At 34.8% G+C, this 20,702-nt stretch overlaps 3 protein-coding genes and 1 long non-coding RNA gene across 4 annotated transcripts; all 4 read left to right on the forward strand.

Moving 5' to 3' along the window:
• Nucleotides 1–505: 505 nt before the first annotated feature.
• On the forward strand, nt 506–1,216 carry LOC137404901 (serrate RNA effector molecule homolog). Its single transcript, XM_068091126.1, has one exon. The coding sequence runs from the start codon at nt 506–508 to the stop codon at nt 1,214–1,216; it is 711 nt and encodes a 236-aa protein (XP_067947227.1).
• Nucleotides 1,217–1,404: 188 nt separating this feature from the next.
• Nucleotides 1,405–2,277, forward strand: LOC137404902 (STE20-like serine/threonine-protein kinase). The gene has a single exon (XM_068091127.1). It carries the CDS (start codon nt 1,405–1,407, stop codon nt 2,275–2,277), a length of 873 nt encoding a protein of 290 aa, XP_067947228.1.
• Nucleotides 2,278–13,746: 11,469 nt separating this feature from the next.
• On the forward strand, nt 13,747–15,774 carry LOC137404903 (TRIO and F-actin-binding protein-like). The gene is made up of 3 exons (XM_068091129.1): nt 13,747–13,770; nt 14,474–15,644; nt 15,752–15,774. Exons 1-3 carry the CDS (start codon nt 13,747–13,749, stop codon nt 15,772–15,774), a joined length of 1,218 nt encoding a protein of 405 aa, XP_067947230.1.
• A 269-nt stretch (nt 15,775–16,043) lies between these two features.
• LOC137404560 (uncharacterized) lies at nt 16,044–18,646 on the forward strand. The gene is made up of 4 exons (XR_010979705.1): nt 16,044–16,214; nt 17,345–17,443; nt 18,213–18,261; nt 18,439–18,646. It is a non-coding gene; the product is annotated as an uncharacterized lncRNA (long non-coding RNA).
• Nucleotides 18,647–20,702: the final 2,056 nt, after the last annotated feature.

Below are 20,702 nucleotides of genomic sequence, written 5' to 3' on the forward strand. Positions count from 1 at the left end.
AAACTTACAATTTATTGTATTTTAGAGAGATGGAAAAATCACCAAAACAGCAATGAGGGGTATCAGCAAGAAACTGAATTCGAAAGAATTTCCGGAGGTGATGCAGCAAAAGCAGTTGAATCAGGGAGCCAGACAGAAGAAGATGAGCATGAAATAGCTCAGTTAAAAATTGATTTGGTTGAAGTTTTCTCAGAGATGAAAGTCGAACAGGAAAGCGAGGAGGGATATAGTAAGAAACAAGTTGCAGGAGGTATACAGAGAGAAGACACCCAGAGTATAGCTGAATCAGGGAGGCAGACAGAAGCAGATGAGAATGAAACAGTTTATTTAAATGCTGATATGAACCAATTTTTCTCAAGGATAAAAGTCGAACAGGAAAGCAAAGAGAGAAATAGTAAGAAACGTGTTGCGGAAGGTATAGAGAGAGAAGGTACCAAAAACTTAATTGGATCAAGGAGTCAGACAGAAGAAAATAAAGAGTGAAATAGTTCAATTAGACGTTGATATGAATGAAGTTTTCTCGAGGTTGAAAGTTGAACATAAAAACAAGGAGGGAAGTAGTAAGGAGCAAGTTGCTGAAGGTACACAGAGGGAAGATACAGCAAAAGCAGTTGAATCAGGGAGCCAGACAGAAGAAGATGAGCAAGAAATAGCTCAGTTAAAAGTTGATATGGTTGAAGTTTCCTCAGGGATGAGAATCGAACAGGAAAATGAGGAGAAAAATAGTAAGAAACAAGTTGCAGGACGTATACAGAGAGAAGATACCCAGAGTGTAGCTGAATCAGTGAGGCAGACAGATGCCAATGAGAATGAAACAGTTCATTTAAATTTTGATATGAACGAAGTTTTATCAGGAATAAGAATCGAACAGGAAAGCGAGGAGGGAAATAGTAAGGAACAAGTTGTAAAAGTTACAGAGAAAGAAGATGCCGAGAATGTAGTTGGATCAGGGAGGCAAACAGAAAAACATGAGGATGAAACAGTTCAGTTAAAATTCGATATGGTTGAAATTTTCTCAGAGATGGGAATCGAACAGAAAAGCGAGGAGAGAAATAGTGAGAAACACGTTGCGGGAGGTATACAGAGAGAAGACACCCAGAGTATTGCTGAATCAGTGCGGCAGACAGAAGCAAGTGAGAATGAAACAGTTCGTTTAAATTTGGATAGGAACAAAAGTTTTCTTAGAGATAAGAATCGAACAGGAAAGCGAGGATGAAAATAGTCCGTTTAAATTCTGATATGAATGAAGTTTTCTCAGTGACAAAAATCGAACAGGAAAGCGACGAGGGAAATAGCAAAGAGCAAGTTGCAGGAGGTATACAGAGAGACAATACCAAAAAATTAATTGGATTAGTGAGTCAGACAGAAGAAAATTAGATGGAAACAGTTTGTTTCAATGTTAATATGAACGAAGCTTTCTCAGGAATAGGACTCGAACAAAAAAATGAGGTAAATAATAAGGAGCAGGTTGCTGAAAGTACACCGAGAGAAGATACCAAAAATTTAGTTGAATCATTGAGCCAAACAGAAAGTGAGAATGAAATAGTTCATTTAAATGTTGATATGATTGAAGTTTTCTCAGAGATTGGAATTGAACATACCAACAAGGAAGTAAATAGTAAGGAGCAAGTTGCTAAAGGTAAACAGAGAGAAGATACCAAAAATGTAGTTAGATCAGGGAGTCAGACAGAAGAACGTGATGATGAAACAGTTCAGTTGAAAGTTGATATGAATGAAGTTTTTTCAGGGATGGGAATCGAACAGGAAAGCGAGGAGGGAAATAGTAAGGAACAAGTTGCTGAAGGTATACAGAGAGAAGACACCCAAAGTGTAGCTGAATCAGCTGAATCAGGGAGGCAGACAGAAGCAAATGAGAATGAAACAGTTAAATTAAATATTGCCATAGGTATACAGAGAGGAGACATCGGCAAGGAAACTAGAGCGGGAAGCCATACAGACAAAGATGATGCAAATGAATCGGTTGCATTGCATGTCAACAAAAAAAGTGTTTTTCCAGAAATAGGAGGAACAAAAGAGGAAGAAAATAATGCTAAAATAAAGCCAAATAGACAACATGAGAATGAAAAGAATGGTCATGACAGTGAGTATGCAGAACTTTGTTCGGACACGCATAAACAGTTAGAAGGAAAGTCTCAGGAGGAGGCTGTGATAGATGGGTGTGACCAAACAGAAGATACGCGAAAAGAAAAAGGGTTTTCTCGATTAAACACAAAGAAGTTGAAAGGCAAAAACGAAGGAATGTTGGCTTTGAGCTAGCAAAGGCATGGAATCGAGTAAGCAGAAGTTCTAAAAGCTTTCAAGTATATCCTTAGTTTTTAGTGGTTTCTATAATAGCAGCAAGTAATTTAAAATTTTTTTCTAGATCTTTAAACATTGGGTCGAAAAATCTTCAAACAAACTTTTAAATTGCCTTTTTGTGAAATCGACGTACAGTCAAACATGGATAACTCGCCCACGGATAGCTCGAGCACATGGTTAATTCGAACGGTTTCTTTGGTCTGTTCCCACGTAATGATAAATTGCTATAGATAACTCGAACTCAACACTGTTAACTCAAACTGTTTTTTGCCCAATGGCTACCGAAACGGTTGTTATCGCTTTAGAAAATCACGTTATTCCAAGCCATAGTGGTAAACCTCAACTTTTCGTAATTCATAAGCGTCATTATTACCACCATCGGCAAAATATTTTTGTCAACGACTTTTCTAAAGATTTGGTGAAATTTGATTTATACCAAACATCCGCTTAGCGATCGCCCTTCGGAAGCAAGGTAAAGTGAGGTAATCTTTGCATAAACTTCAAGAAAAATCAGCAAAATTGATTGTGGGTAAAACGCTCAAAAGAAAAAGATGTCTTTTCTTTTGAGCATTTCAACAACGATCAAGTTTTGCCAATGTCAATCTAAAAAACATCCTGGCAATAACATCACCTCAAACAACAAACCAATCTCAAGTGATAGAAAAATATCTATACTTTTTAATAAAAACGTTTTAGACTTTACATTAGAAGCATTTAATTTGAAACAAGCCATTTGTGCTTTTGATTTATATTATAGTTTGAATATGTACATGTATCTACTAATAAATAAGTAAATACATGGACTTGTGACAGTGCTCTGATAACTTGAACGCTCTGATAATTCGAACACTTTCGCTCGGTCCCGTGATGTTCGAGTTATCCATGTTTGACTGTATATATAACTGTTGTGAAACCTACGTATATATAATTGTTGTGAAACAACTTTAATGAATTGGTAACATTGCTAGTACTTCCTTACTATGCATACAAAACAGTGAACTTCTGGAAAATTTGATTGCACACTCTTCATATTTTATCACCCATTTCTGGGTACAAAATGCTCAGTGATATTATATGTAATGTACTACATTGAGACTGTTGATTACATGAAAAAAAAATATGATAATGAATTGTAATAAGGAAAATGTAGCAAAGCATTCAGTATGAGTCATTCATATGTAGATGTCTACTCGTTTCATTGAAAATTCATCTTTTATTGTTTTATGTTTCCAACAAACATTTCACCGGATCATTTGTCTTGCAGGTAACTAGATTGGTCACAAGGTGTTTTTTCCCTAACCAAACTGACGAAAGAGTGAGTAGTAACCTTTAACAAATCTCATATTTTGTGTTAGGTCGGTAATATTCTGTACTTTTTACTGCTTACGATAAGCGCACCCTACTGTGGAATTCCGACACAGCAGTAACTATGACTGACTAGAATCTGTAGCATGCTTTGAATTGTTAGTATCTCATCTCAATCCTGAAATACCTTCAATTCATTTGGTAAAATTTCTGACTCTTCCTTAAAAAAAATGTTAAATTTGAACCATCATTTTTAAAATGGCTGCCTGCTTATATTTGCCTGTTTTAAATGGCTTCCTTTATCTGTAGATTATTATAGAGGGAACTCTGGCATTGCTTGGCTGACCGTTCACGTGTCTAGTAAATCTTCATAGACATGATGTACCTTAGATGATTAGTTTCATAGACGTGATGTACCTTTGATGATTAGTTTCATAGACGTGATGTACCTTTGATGATTAGTTTCATAGACATGATGTACCTTTGATGATTAGTTTCATAGACATGATGCACCTTTGCTGATTAGTTTCATAGACGTGATATACCTTTGATGATTAGTTTCATAGACATGATGCACCTTTGATGATTAGTTTCATAGACGTGATATACCTTTGATGATTAGTTTCATAGACGTGATATACCTTTGATGATTAGTTTCATAGACATGATGTACCTTTGATGATTAGTTTCATCGACATGATATACCTTTGATGATTAGTTTCATAGACATGATGTACCTTTGATGATTAGTTTCTCAGTTTAGCAGTTTGATCTTAGTCATAAAAATGCTTGTATTTACACAAACAGTATAGCCTCATGTTAGCAAAGACCATCCTTACATGAAGGTGTTTAATAACTGTAGGAATATCCCTACTTCACAGTTGATTTTTGTATTTACTGACCATGAAGTTTATTGGTAGGATGAAATAAATAGAATGACTGAACATGATATCATTGAAGCAATAGACTGTAAGAAACCTATGACAGCCTCTCCAGTTAATTCTGCACCTAATACCAACATCAATTTCGTAAGCAAATCGTAGGCCAAGGTCAGTTTTTTTTTCGGTCTGTTATGAATTGGGTAGTAATAATACATTAACAACGCGAGTTCATGTTACCAAGCTTTCTGCAAAATTTAAGATTTCACCCTTTCTAGCCACTTTCATAAACCATGAGAGGAATCCAGTTTTGTTAGCTTGTTTACATAGAAACTGAATAAATATAAAGAGCTCTAGTTATGTGAAAAGTAAATGCATTTGTCATAGAGTTGACCCAGATCTAGACGAAACCCTGTTGAGTCTATTTATAGTGTAAACAAAATCAAGAGGGTAGCAGAGATGATTGTGGCAGACAAGGGAACGCATCGACAGAGGCATCTCAGTCAGACAGTATCGCTGCCTTAAGTTCAGTAAGTAGACAAGAAGGGAGAACTAATTCAGTAGTGTAGTAGCAATAGTCTCCATATTCCTACATCACCTGGCAGGTTTAAAAGAAATAGGGATGGCATTCTGCTTACCCTCCCTTGCAGGTTATTGTAAGACAAGATATGTAAGCTATGATTTAGGTCAGGGGTCTCAAACATGCGGCCCGCAAAGGCATTTCATGCGACCCGCGACACATTTCTATTGTCGGTGTTTGAACTTTTGCAAAAGCGCCACCTTAACCAGGAGAGAATCTTACCTACTTATTTATTCGTAGTCTTTCCATTGATTTCCGTGTAGCGCTCAAAGCATACATCCGGTTTATTATCACTCACTGTTGATTGCATCGTATAAATTTGATTTTACTATATTTTTTTAAAACAAGTGCCTATGTCTTCTGTTTCGGAAAAAAGAAAACTCGCAGATGAAAAGAGAGTTTTTCAAGTCAGATGGGAGGATTTATATTTTGTGACTGAAGTCAGCGATAAAATTCATTGTCTCGTTTGTCAGCAAACGATAGCGGTTCCGAAGGAGTTCAATGTGCGTCGACACTACGAAACAATGCACTGTGTGAAATATGACGCGTACACCGGCAAAGTCAGACAGGATAAAGTTATTCAACTTAAATCAGCATTATGCAAACAAAGAAGTTTCTTCACCAAAATTAACCAGTCCAACAAGGATTCTGTGAGAGTAAGTTTTGCATTAAGTGAGATGATAGCGAAGTCATCACGACCCTTTACAGAGGGTTCTTTTATAAAAGAATGTCTTTTAACTGCAAGTGACATTTTATGTCCGAATCAAAAGAAACTGTTTGAAGGCATAAGCTTGTCAGCCAATACAGTAGCCAGCAGGATTACAGATTTAGCAGCAAATGTGGAGACGCAATTAACTGAGACAGCTATGGACTTTGAAGCATTTTCAATTGCTCTCGACGAGAGCACAGATGCTTCAGATACCGCACAATGTGCTGTGTTTATCAGAGGTGTGGACCGCAATTTAAATATGACAGAAGAATTCCTGGAACTATTACCATTGAAGGGTACTACAACTGGACGTGATTTATTTCAAGCCCTGGAAAAATGCATTGAGAAGTATAACTTGCTATGGGATAAACTTGTATCTTTGGCCACAGATGGTGCACCGTCAATGTGTTCTCAAAATGTAGGTGTTGTTGGATTGGTGAAAAACAAATTAAACAGCCTTGAAACAGCAGGAATCAATTTCACTAGTATACACTGCACTTTGCATCAAGAAGCCCTTTGTAGTAAAAGCCTACAGATGAAAGAGGTGATGGATGTAGTAGCTAAAACAGTCAACTAACTATATACGTTCTCGAAGGCTGAATCACAGGCAGTTCACTTCATTTCTTGCAGATATGGAATCTGAGTATGGTGAACTTATTTATCACACTGAAGTAAGATGGCTAAGTCGTGGAAAAGATTTGAGGCGTTTCTTTGCACTTAGACATGAAATCGCTTCATTCATGACAATGAAAAATAAGGCAGTTCCTTTACTGACTGATTCTACATTTCAATGCAACCTTGCTTTTCTAACTGATATTACGGATCACTTGAATACACTGAACATAAAGCTTCAAGGTAAACAACAGATTATTACACAGATGTACGACAGTGTGAAATCCTTCAGAGTTAAACTACGTTTGTGGATGAAGCAACTTGGTGAGGGCAATTTGGCCCATTTCTCAACTCTGAATTCCTTAGGCAAAGTTGAGACCAAATGCTTGAAAGAATATGCAGATTTGATGTGTGAGTTACTTCAACAGTTTGATGTGCGTTTTGCAGACTTTAAGTTACTGAAGCCACAATTTCAACTTTTTTCGACGCCGTTTGCTGTAGAAATTGACGCTATTGCAGAGGAATTGCAAATGGAGTTGGTGGAACTCCAGTGTGATACTATCTTGAAGCAAAAATATGCAGAAGTAGGGATACCCGAATTCTACACATTTCTTTCACGAGAAATATTTCCAAGGTTACTCTCTGCTACTGCAAAGATTCTTGCAATGTTTGGCAGTACATTTGCATGTGAACAATTTTTCTCATCCATGAAAGTTAACAAGTCTGTACTGAGGTCACAGCTCACTAATGAACATTTGCAAGCAACACTGAGATTGGTTTCTTCTCATAAAATCAAGCCTAATATTGATGCCCTTGTTGACGCAAAACGCTGCCAGGTCAGCAGTCAGTGTAGAAAGTGACTGAAACCTAAGTTAACCAAATACAGATACGCCAAATACGGTACTTAAATTGACTAAATTACATTTGCAATAAATGGATTTTAGAAAGTTTGTAAAGCACTACGTTCGTATTATGTTGTCTTGTTTATTAACTTTTTATAATTTTAAACAATTGCTGGCTATGCGGCCCTCGAGGTACTTTAGAAGTCATCACTTGGCCCTCGGAGCAATTTGAGTTTGAGACCCCTGACATAGATAGTGGTATGCATAAGCTTGTATAGCATGGTGCGGTACCTCGCATGACATTGCTCTGAACCAGGCTTTACTGCTATGGTAATACTCACACCAGTCAATTCTTTTTCAGGAGCTGTAACCGTTGGGTTCGTTAGTTGGAAGATTCGAACATGATAATAGGGAGTATTGTTTAGAATTGAGCAAATATTAATTTAAAAAGGTGTTCTACTTAATGGTCTATCAAATTAGCAAGCATGATAATATATTGTGCTGGCTGTCATTGAATAAATGTGAACAAAATATAAAAAACAAGCTTATTTATGGCATGTTAATCTAATTCATACCATATATTTCAGGCATTCGATTCCACTACCAAGTTTCAAAGTAGATACACGTAGATGAACCAACAGAGCTTATTACCAGAGCCAATACCATGTGTCAATTATTAAGTACCCAGCCATAAACACTTAAATGTTGACTTGCAACAAAATTCACATTACAGTTATTTGATATGAAAAGATTCACCATGTCTTACTTTATTGTGTTGTAGGTGCAAAATATGTGGGAATGTGATTACAAGCTCTTAAAAGCTCAAAAAGAAAAGCCGCCGTAGATTGGAATCAGTTTTTTTCTCTGACGTAGTCATTACATTTAGTTATTGTTTTGTTTTGTGATGTTGAAGGGCCAATAAAAAGCTCAATATAAAACTTATCGTAGTACTAGTTTATGACAAACACTTCGGGTTTTACTGACGAGCCCGTATTGAATATAGATGCTCTCTACTTCACGGTTTTGTTTCGGTTTGGTCTAATCGGCAAGTCGTAATCTGATCATGTGACCGAATACTTTGCAAATAATTTCTGCAGCATTTTTCAATTATCATAGGTAACCAACTGGCTCGTCAAGATTATCAGACAATGATATGTACTCCTTCAAACTAAGGCTAAAAAAGTAAATGAATTTTTCGGTAAGTTGTAAGATATCAGTGCTGAAAGTGACAGCATTACAATGACGACAAAACAGACGCGTAAGAACAATAGACATGGTTTTATTGAATGCGTGAAGTATATTTGTGAAAATATTTCGACGAATGAGGTTGTGTGAAAGTGTAAACAGAAGCCATATTGTACAACTACGGTATCAAAAGGTTCACCATGTCTTACTCTGTTGTGTTGTAGGTGCAAAATATGTGGAAATGTGATTACAAGCTCTTTAAAGCTCAAAAACGAACAGTTAATCGCAGCCACACGAAATCGTCGTAGTTTGATTTCTCTTTCCAAAACGGCTCAAATGTGACGTAGCTGTGTTAGGTGGTTTCTGTTTACACTTTTATGCATCCTGATTTGTCAAAATATTTCACAAATATACTTCACGCATTCAATAAAACTATGTCTATTGTTCTTACGCGTCTGTTTTATCGTCATTTTAATGCTGTCACATTTAGCTGTGATATCTTATAACTTACCATAAAAATTTGTTTAATTTTTTAGCCTTAGCTTGAAGGAGTACATATCATTGTCTGAAAATTATGACGAGCCTGTTGGTCATTTGTGATAATCGAAAAGGGCTGCAGAAATTATTTGTGAATTATTGGGTCACATGATCAGATTACGACTTGCCAATTAGACCAAACCGAAACAAAACTGTAAAGTAGCAGGCATCTATATTTGATACGGGGTCTTCGGTAAAACCCGAAGTGTTTGTCATAAACTAATGCTACGATAAGTTTTATATTGAGCTTTTTATTGGCCTTTCAATTCAAGTGAGAACATCACGTGACAAGACGATAATCAAATTTCATGGCTACATCAGAGAAATAAAGAGATTCCAATCTACGGCGGCTTTTCGTTTTTGAGCTTTTAAGAGCTTGTAATCACATTTCCACATACATGTATTTGGCACCTACAACACAACAGAGTAAGACATGGTGAATCTTTTCATACAAAATAACTGTAATGGGAATTTTGTTGCAAGTCAACCTTTAAGGATTAGACTAGTTTATCACACTTAGTAAATATCCATCTAATAAACCGTAAATTAAATCATCTACTAAACTATAAATTTAGTGTTAATAGGTCAGACTTCTTGGTTATTTTAGGACATAGCTAGTGATACTCTTGTGTAAAAGGAGGTGCAAATGTTACATTATTGAGTCTCAGCTAACTTTAAAAACAGGCAACTTACAAATACCAGAGAGCACTTTTGGGAGGGTAGCAGATAATACTCTACTAATCATGTAACAGGCTCCTATTCGCCTCTTCAATAACTGGTCTATGTAAAGGGTGGTACCTTGACACAAGGTTATAGATATTAAGGGAGCAGACAAGGAAGGTATGTATATTGACACTACCAAGTGTTTACGTAAATCTTCAGCAGGTTAGGTAGATTAAGTATATGAATGTGAAAGAATGCTAATATATTGATCATATTGCACCCATTCATTACTATTTACTGAAGGGTTGAGTCTTGTTGATTCAAGGAGGATTAATGAAGGTTCTTTGAAAAAGAATTCTTTCTACCATTTTACTTGCCTAGTAAAGATTGTGCAGTCAAATAAAAAAACTTTGTTTCTCGCAAAGAAGCTTGCATATGCTTTGCCCGAGTTTATTAAATTCCGATCGGTTACTTATCAAAGAACAGTGTAACATATGATATACCTAACAAAGTAGATTGTAACATATGATATACCTAACAAAGAAGAGTGTAACATATGATATACCTAACAAAGAAGAGTGTAACATATGATATACCTAACAAAGTAGAGTGTAACATATGATATACCTAACAAAGAAGAGTGTAACATATGATATACCTAACAAAGAACAGTGTAACATATGATATACCTAACAAAGAAGAGTGTAACATATGATATACCTAACAAAGAACAGTGTAACATATGATATACCTAACAAAGCAGAGTGTAACATATGATATACCTAACAAAGAAGAGCGTAACATATGATATACCTAACAAAGTAGAGTGTAACATATGATATACCTAACAAAGAACAGTGTAACATATGATATACCTAACAAAGAACAGTGTAACATATGATATACCTAACAAAGAACAATGTAACATATGATATACCTAACAAAGAACAGTGTAACATATGATATACCTAACAAAGAACAGTGTAACATATGATATACCTAACAAAGAACAGTGTAACATATGATATACCTAACAAAGAACAGTGTAACATATGATATACCTAACAAAGAACAGCGTAACATATGATATACCTAACAAAGAACAGTGTAACATATGATATACCTAACAAAGAACAGTGTAACGTATGATATACCTAACAAAGAAGAGATATTTGCATAGTATATGCTATACTAAAACAAAGAAGATTGTATTAAATACAATCTTCTTTACAAGAGGATGTAAATTTTACATCCTCCTGCGATGATGACATGAAAATCAGATGAATAATTTTTTTTGCAGGTTCCTATCACTACATTCACCAAGAGAGGAGAGGGAGAGAGAGAGAAAGGTTCCTATCACTACATCCACCAAAAGAGGAGAGGGAGAGAGAAAGGTTCCTATCACCACATTCACTAAGAGAGAGGGAGAGAGGTTCCTATCACTACATCCACCAAGAGAGGAGAGGGAGAGAGAAAGGTTCCTATCACCACATTCACTAAGAGAGAGGGAGAGAGGGAGGGAGAGAGGTTCCTATCACTACATCCACCAAGAGAGGAGAGGGAGAGAGAAAGGTTCCTATCACTACATCCACCAAACTAGTTGAAACTTTCTGCGGCAGTAAACAGTCAGTTTCATAGTAAAAGATAGTCATGGGATTAACTTGTTTCTTAGAACATTTAAAATAAACACCACTTATAATTAAATTACCAATTATTCTAGTTGTGCTCTAAGTATTAGTGATAGATTTTTCAAATCGTTGCTTTCAACGAGAAATGACAAAATAAGCTGAATAGCTCATGATGAGCCACTGGTATTTAAAAAATGAAAGTTCCAATGAGATTCGAAACAATAAAATAAGATGGAATATTTAATAAGACAAATAATAAAACATTTATGAAATAGACAAAAACAAAATAGAGAACAAAAATAAAATGGCATTTCAAAAACAAAACCTCATGATGATAAAAAATTTGAAATCAACTGGTGGAATAAAGATCACACATTTCGATGTTCAAATATTTTGCCAAACAACCCGGAAATAAATGAAGGTCAGACTGTTTAAAATTACTGTGATAAAGTTACACATAAAGACGAAAAATAACAAATTTCTCCTAAACAAATATCTGTATCTGGTTCCAATTTGGTGAAAACTGTGGATACAACAAATCTTAAGGAGTTATCAGTTGAGAACAGAAAAAAAATCTGGTGAAAGGGCAGATAAGGGAGATGCAGACTGCTTAAACAGACAGAGAAAATGGTGAGTATGTCAGCAATACTAAAATTAAGTTAATGTAGGAAAGTTTGACGAAAGAACACCAAAAACTGTAATGAACCTATCTCCGTTCTGTTACATCAGAGCTAAACTTAATTTAGACTCACCAAAATAAATACAATTTTGCCCTCAGCCCTGTAAATATTCTGGTGTCCTAAGTATTAATGCTGTAAGTAATAATTAAAATATGATTTCAGATCTATGATATTAGTTAGTGTATTAGTATTTGAGTAAGATAAATAAATGGCGACAAACGAATAGATGTTTTTATCAGTTGATTTGTTTAATTCGTTTAACTGTTTCTGTATACAGCAAACCAAAAAACCGTGCATATAAACACCAAGGAATGTGTATAAATATTGACAAAATATACAGGGTGATTAGTAGAAAATGGGCAAATGCATCCAATGAATTGAACATTTGGTATGTTATTAAAACTTACAATAGTTAAGAGATACCCTCCAGACACTAGTAAGACTTTAATGTGCCCAAGTTAAAGTAGGTAAGATATAACAAAAGCTCGCTGCTGCTTGTGGATCAATTGGCCAGCAAAGATTGCAGCCTGGAATATAACAATTAGGTCCATCTTAATACATGTGTAAAAAGACAATGATAAAAGTACAAATTTACATGATGAACATGCCCTGAAACACGTGTAGTAAAAGTAGAGAAAGATAAACTTGCTGTAAAATCAGATGTTCCTTTTGATGCGTGTAGATAAGAGGTTGGAAAACATACACACATTAAAATAACCCTTTTAAGGAGGCTTTGCAAACCAACTAGTGACCAGTGGTAAAAGCTAAAGTCATTATAATGGTGGATAATAGCAATGCTTGTAACAAACCTGAAAAGCCAAGCTCATCAGTATAATGACCGACAATGGCACTACTTGTAGCAAATCTGAAACAAGTAGACCTAGTTAGGTATGACCCAGTTATAATAGAACATGTGTTTGTGTGTCACAAAATAGCATTACTTTTTATCGAGACTTAGCATAGTATGGTAAATTCATACTGTACATCCCATATAGATATGCAGTTGTGAAACAGTAGCCTTGCAGCTCTAGCTAATTCATGAATAATAATATTAATAAAATAAAAAATGTTGCATGTCTATGACTCCTCTATGTATATAAACATATGTTAGCGTGCATACGCTGTCCTAAAATAAAGATAACTTTGATAAAATGCTTGTAGCATGGGGGTTACTAAGCACACACTACATTCCCTACATTTTAATTTTGTCTTTAATTACCATTGTCCGTATCTACTAGTTAGGTGTGACATTTTGGTTATTCTATAGCATACATCAGTGATGGCCGATGATGCTTTTGTGTGAAAAGAAGTGCAAATGTTATATTAGTAAGTACCTGCTAACTTTAAAAACATAATTTATAAGTACTCGAGAGCAAGCATGATATGGTAGAAGTGATGCTCTACCAGCGGTGTTATTGGCTCCTATTCATCTCATTCAATGACTGATCTATGTATAGGTTGGTACCTTGCCACATGGTTACAGATATTAAGGGAGCAGATAAGAAAGGCATTTATATTGACATTACTTAGCACATATGGGACCTTTTAGCAGGTTAGATATATTCAATACGCAGATAACTAAATGCATGAATGTGAAAGAATACTAATATATTGATCATATTGCCCGCGTTCATTATTATTTATTAAAGGATTGAGTTTTGTTGATGCAGGGAGAACAAAAAGGAGACAATAACTAACCTTTGAGCATGCTTATCACTTACCATCACATATTGATAAGTGATAAGTTTATCAATATTAGCTTATCAAATGCCCATCAGTTCTCGCTCTGCACCCGAGTATGCAGCAGAATGAGTGAGATGGTTCCCAAAATGGTGGGTATAAATTTCTCCTTATATTTAATTTTTATCACAAATGAGCTCTGCTTGTCAAGTACTATCAGGCTTAGTGTGGACATGAACTATTACTATTAGATGTCAGTTGACAATGTATAACAAGTTGATAATAAGTGTAGCCAACGCTGCACCTAACAAAGGATAGTGTAACATACAATATACCTAGCATCGAATAGTGTAACATATGATATACCTAACAAAGAAGAGTGTAGCATATGACATACCTAGCAAAGAAGTGTGTTTTATATGATATACCTAGCAAAGAAGAGTGTAACATATGACATACCTAGCAAAGAAGTGTGTAACATGATATACCTAACAAAGTAGAGTGTAACATATGATATACCTAGCAAAGAAGTGTGTAACATATGATATACCTAACAAAGTAGAGTGTAACATATGATATACCTAGCAAAGAAGAGTGTAACATATGATATACCTAACAAAGAAGAGTGTAACATATGACATACCTAGCAAAGAAGAGTGTTTTATATGATGTACCTAGCAAAGAAGAGTGTAACATATGACATACCTAGCAAAGAAGTGTGTTTTATATGATATACCTAGCAAAGAAAAGGGTAACATATAACATATCTTGCAAAAAACAGTGTAACATACATGATATACCGAGCGAAAGAGAAGTATTTGGGACATTGCACATGTTTTATTTGTGTTTTTTCAGGTCTTCATCAGTAAACCCATCAAACCAATTCAAGCTATCAAAAGCTGTAAACAAAACTTAATTTTTGCTCAAAATACTACATTACAAATAAATAATTACCACACTTCTCATGAAGATCCAAAAGGACTTTCAAACACAAAAACTATAAAACAAGATGAGACATTCGTTGATGGTACACCTGGTACAGGATTATCTGTACAGGAAAACCCAAAAACAGTTTTAAACACAAAAGCTATAAAACAAGATGAGACATTCGTTGATGGCACACCTGGTACAGTATTATCTGTACAGGGAGACCCAAAAACACTTTCAAACACTAAAACTATAAAACAAGATGAGACATTTGTTGATGGTACACCTGGTACAATATTATTTGTACAAGAAAACCCAAAAACAGTTTCAAACACAAAAACTATTAAACAAGATGAGACATTTGTTGATGGTATACTTGGTACAGTATTATTTGTACAGGAAAACCCAAAAACAGTTTCAAACACAAAAACTATTAAACAAGATGAGACATTCGTTGATGGTACACCTGGTACAGGATTATCTGTACAGGAAAACCCAAAAACAGTTTCAAACACAAAAACTATTAAACAAGATGAGACATTTGTTGATGGTACACCTGGTACAGGATTACCTGTACAGAAAAACCCAAAAACAGTTTCAAACACAAAAACTATTAAACAAGATGAGACATTCGTTGATGGTACACCTGGTACAGGATTATCTGTACAGGAAAACCCAAAAACAGTTTCGAACACAAAAACTATAAAACAAGATGAGATATTCGTTGATGGTACATCTGGTACAGGATTATCTGTACAGGAAGACCCAAAAACACTTTCAAACACTAAAACTATTAAACAAGATGAGACATTTGTTGATGGTACACCTGGTACAGGATTATCTGTACAGGAAAACCCAAAAACAGTTTCAAACACCAAAACTATAAAACAAGATGAGATATTCGTTGATGGTACACCTGGTACAGGATTATCTGTACAGGAAGACCCAAAAACACTTTCAAACACTAAAACTATAAAACAAGATGAGACATTTGTTGATGGTACACCTGGTACAGTATTATTTGTACAGGAAGACCCAAAAACAGTTTCAAACATAAAAACTATAAAACAAGATGAGATATTCGTTGATGGTACACCTGGTACAGGATTATCTGTACAGGAAAACCCAAAAACAGTTTCAAACACAAAAACTATAAAACAAGATGAGACATTTGTTGATGGTACACCTGGTACTATTTTTGTACAGGAAGACCCAAAAAGACTTTCTAATACAAAAACTATAAAACAAAATGACATATTTGTTAATACACATGGTACAAGATTTGTACAGAAAAATCCAAAAGTACTTTTTAATTCAAAAACCAAAACATGTGATGTCCAATTTTTTTATACTCATGATCGATCATTTATACGTGAAGAACAAATAATCTCAAAGCCAAACACTAGAGTGTTTAATGAAATTACGAGTATTTTGTCGAACCACCCAATGATAAATGAAATACAAAATGGTTTAAATTACCATGATATGGTTGCACATGAAGCAGAGAAAAAACGAATTTCTCCTAAACAAATATCTGGATCTGTTTCCAATTTGATGAAAACTGTGAATACAAAAGATAGTACGTGGTTAATAATTGATAACAGAAAAGAATCTGGTGAAAGGTCAGATGAGGGAGGTGCAGACTGCCTAAACAGACACAGAGATAAGAGTGAGTGCATATAATATCAGCACTATTACAGTGTAATTATAGTGGACACTTTTAAGTCTAACCTTGTACACACAAGCAAACACCTTGATCCTAGTCCATATTAACAACATTTGATCGACTGTGAAAGGAATTAAGGTAGAACAGATCCTCAAACTGAATACCATGTTGAATATCTTGTAGAACCTAATAACAAAAAGATTTTAAACTAAATATAGCATGTAGGTTTTTTACATTTTCTCAAAGAAAGGATGTTTTAGATGTAACTGAAGAAACATGGTAGTTGTTGTTAACCGAGCCTGATAAAGTGTATATATCTTTAAGAATAGAAAAACAAATAGCTTAGTGTAAAGCTCTTGTTGCTGAGGAGAAGAAACTTTTTAGTTTGATTTTTAGTTAGTTTGCCCAGTTTCTATCTTCATTACACAGAATTTCAAGCAGCATGTTATTAGAAACTAATGATCTGACGGCAGCCATTTATCATTTCTCGGTCAGTTAGAAGGAATTTTCGTATGTCATCAATACTCCAGAATTGATAGTCTAGTCAGTTTGAAACTTTTGAAATATGCTAAGAACATACACTGGACAAAGCGATAAAAATTTTGTATTTCGCCGTAAATCAGAAGTACGAAAATTCAAAAACCTAGTGTTCTGTAGGCAGTTATTTTTCATTTTTTGTTTGAATAGAATTTTGTCACTACTTTTGTTATATCTCAAGAACTAATAGTTCTATCAACTTGAAACTTTGGAGCTATACTAAGATTCTATACTACACAAAGCCACAAAAATTTTGTAATCTTCTCTAAATAGTAAGTACATAAAAACAAAGCGAAACTGCTTATTTAAGTTTACTCGGGCGTAGGTTCATGTAGAAAAACCTAATTCCGAGTTATCTCGGACGAAGGTTTCAAAGTTTTAAAGTAGAAAGGTTTGTGTCCAGAGAATAACAATAACTATAATGAACTTATCTCTGCTCTGTTGTACCAGAGTTAATCTTAATTTAGACTCACCAAAATGGATACAATTTTGATCTTAGCCTAGTATATTTTAGTCAAATGTGACCTACAGATTTCTTAGACTATTATGTTGCTTAGAGTTGAACATTTTTTGGATGCTGTGCTACAATTCTTTAGACAATAATGAACGTGCTCCAATCAAGTTTGATAACAAAGGAACACATGCTTGGCTCTCTCCCAGAGACATGGCTATGATAGGATTTGGTGTACTCGCAGGTATGACCCAGGCATAATAAAACGGGTGTTTGTGTGTCACAACATGGCATCACCTTTCATTAATCAACTTTATTTTAAATTAGGACTTTAGAATTTACATAGCATAGTAAATTCATATTGTACATTCCATAGAGATATGTACTTGGGAAACAGTAGCCTTGCAGCTCTACCTAATTCTACTTTTTTTAGTAAAATGAACAAATAATTTCACCTTTAACAGTATGTTTTACTCTTCTTTGGTGGATCTAAAAGATGGAAGTCTGGTTATAAGATTTAGTAAGTTGCCTTAAACAAGGATTATAGATAGCTATTCCAGTTATTCTTTTTCATACTATTTACATTGAAGCGTTAGTAACTACTTAGCCTGGTTTAGACAAAAGTCAGTGTCATATGTATAGAGTGCGACGTACTGCTTCCTGCTATGCAAGATATCCTGCACACTCCACAATCACACAGCTATTACATCCCACGGAATGTAATATAGTAAATGGCTCAACTGATAGCTACATAATTTGTGGTTTTTTTTCTACTGTCCACATATACCGAGTCTGAGATTATGCACTCGAGTCACATAAATCCTAATCTAACGCTCTTGTGGAGTTTATGCAGGATTTAGTTGCATCATCCTGCGATGTCATAGCTATTAGGGTTCACATCAATCTCACACCTGCATGAGCTTGTATAGCAGGGTGCAGCACCTTGCATGACATTGCTCTGAACCAGGCTTTACTGCTAAGGGTAAGATTCACGGCATTCAATTCTTTTTCAGGAGCTGTAACCGTTGGGTTCGTTAGTTGGAAGGTTCGAACATGATAATGGTGAGTATTGCTTAGAATTGAGCAAATGTTATTTTAAAAAGGTGTTCTACTTAATGGTCTATCAAATAAGCAAGCATGATAATATATTGCGCTGGCTATTATTGAATAAATGTGAACAAAATATAAAAAACAAGCTTATTTATGGCATGTTAATCTAATTCATACCATATATTTCAGGTATTCTATTCCGCACACAAGTTTCAAAGTAGATACACGTAGATGAACCAACAGAGCTTATTAGAAGTGATTGATCATCTTGTTGACTAAAACCAATTCAAGTTTCAATGTTGAGATGGCGCGTGCTCGACTAGCCTTCCTAAGCTCATTTGTTGTTCAATATGTGTAATATTTTGCAAAGAATAAACAGCGGTTACGCTTCGATTGAAACGAAACTGGGTTTTTATTTTTTGATTTAGTAATCTACAGACATGCAAACATTCTGGTTATAAACCAAAAATACCATAATACATTGATTACAAACAACACAATGCAAACATTCAATTTAGATTAAATGAATATCTTTCTCTAAATAATTTTGGCCAATTGTCAACAAACCTCTTCACCAGCAGCTTATCACTGATTTAGCCAGAATTACCACCTAACATCTAAAGTATGATTCGATATGAGTACATTCATAAAAACAATGCCCTATCCTCTATCATTACATTTTATGAAATACTTTTCATTACTTCCTTGATTAACTAATTCATAGAATACTTGAAACTTCTATTAAAGAGAGAAGTTCTCCTCTCCCTATGTTGGTGTGAAAGCCTGCTGAAGACGGATTATTCAATTTTTGTGTACTACATCTGAAAAGCTGTTGATAAGTGAAGTTGTTCTTTTTCAGTGTATTCCATAGAAATATCATAAAGAAATAATTTTATTTCTAAGTATCTACATGAAGGAGAAGTTGGTCTTTCCTGGTGGATTACTAACAAATGTCTACTAAAGAAAGAATTGTCTCCTACTGGCATCTTTCATAGAAACATGCTCTCAGATAAAGGTTGTCCTCCTCCATTGAATGGCTAACAAACGTCTATTGGAAAGAGAGAAATATTTTCCATTCTTCCTATGAAGAAAAAAGGTCGCTCTTCTCTGGCATGTTATATACTTGAAAGAAAAATAAAGAAAAAAGGCGCATAAGTATTTTATAGTTTTTACTTCCAACAAAGTTTACTCAGTCTTTCTATTTATTGTATAAACTATGTCATACAAACAAGGAAATACAACTCCACAAAATAAAACTCAATGATATTCAGTAAAGCTAGTCTAGCTGTAAGCTGTGATCAGCAGAGCTGTGAACGGAAGAAACTGTGTAAAAACATCAGTGATTGGCTGAGAGTGGCAGCAAGCATCAAGATTATAAGCCATCACTTTTCCATCTCTCCTATGACGGCATCCAACTTCTGGCTGCTTGATGTGAACTATAAAAAGAATAAAGATGAATAATTATATAACAAAATATAACTCAGAGCTAGTGTATTACTATCTCTGGTACAGCGTATAGAACCAGCAGAAGACCGTGTTAGATTAGATAAGGAGCATTTTCCAGTAGGTACAGGAGAAAGTGACTGAGCTGAATTATTGCTACTTTGATATCTTTCCTGTGATACGCTGAGAGTCCGCTCTAAAAAGGAATTACTGTAAGACCACTATTTGAACGCCACCTCTATTTGAACGCCACCTCTATTTGAACGCCACCTCTATTTGAACGCCACCTCTATTTGAACGCTACCTTTATTTGAACGCCACTTCTATTTGAACGCCACCTCTATTAGACTGCCACTACGAGAGAAAGGTTGAAAAATAGAGCGTCACCCTCTAATTGAACGCTACATCCATTTGACAACCACTATTTGACATTCTTTAATCTTTATGAACCCATAATATCAAGGAATCAGTAAAAAGTGTCAACAAAATCGTATTAACAATGAATTATTTGCATCAACAACAATTATTTTTCTGGTTGTCCAATTCAAAAGCTTTTTGATTTTTTCCTTAAAATTTTAAAAGCATTATCATAAAAATAATTCAAAACTGTCTTAGGCTTATAAAAGTTCCTTGTTCAACGCGGTCTTGATACTTTGAAGTACTTGTATATAAAAAATAGTTTACATTTATGGTCGTAAATGAACGACTATTTTTAGGCCAAAGGCTTTGTTTAGCGAACAAAACTTTTACGTGTTGCATTTGTGCTCAATGCAATGCATAAAAGATTTGCTAATATCAACTAGTTCAGCAATGCAAAAAAAGAGTTGAGGTCAGATGACATTAACGAAGGTCTTGGCCAACCAGAAATTGTATATTTCATTAAATGCAGCAATCAGAACGTAGCTATCTGTGCAAACGATGCATATACATGTATTTTTTGTTTTAAAAATTTAATTTTTGTTTTTGCATGTACTGTAAGTATAGGTTGTTTTATAACTTGTTCATAAATA

Source organism: Watersipora subatra, chromosome 9 (genome assembly GCF_963576615.1).
Source record: "Watersipora subatra chromosome 9, tzWatSuba1.1, whole genome shotgun sequence".
In the NCBI taxonomy this organism is placed as follows: Eukaryota; Metazoa; Bryozoa; class Gymnolaemata; order Cheilostomatida; family Watersiporidae; genus Watersipora; species Watersipora subatra.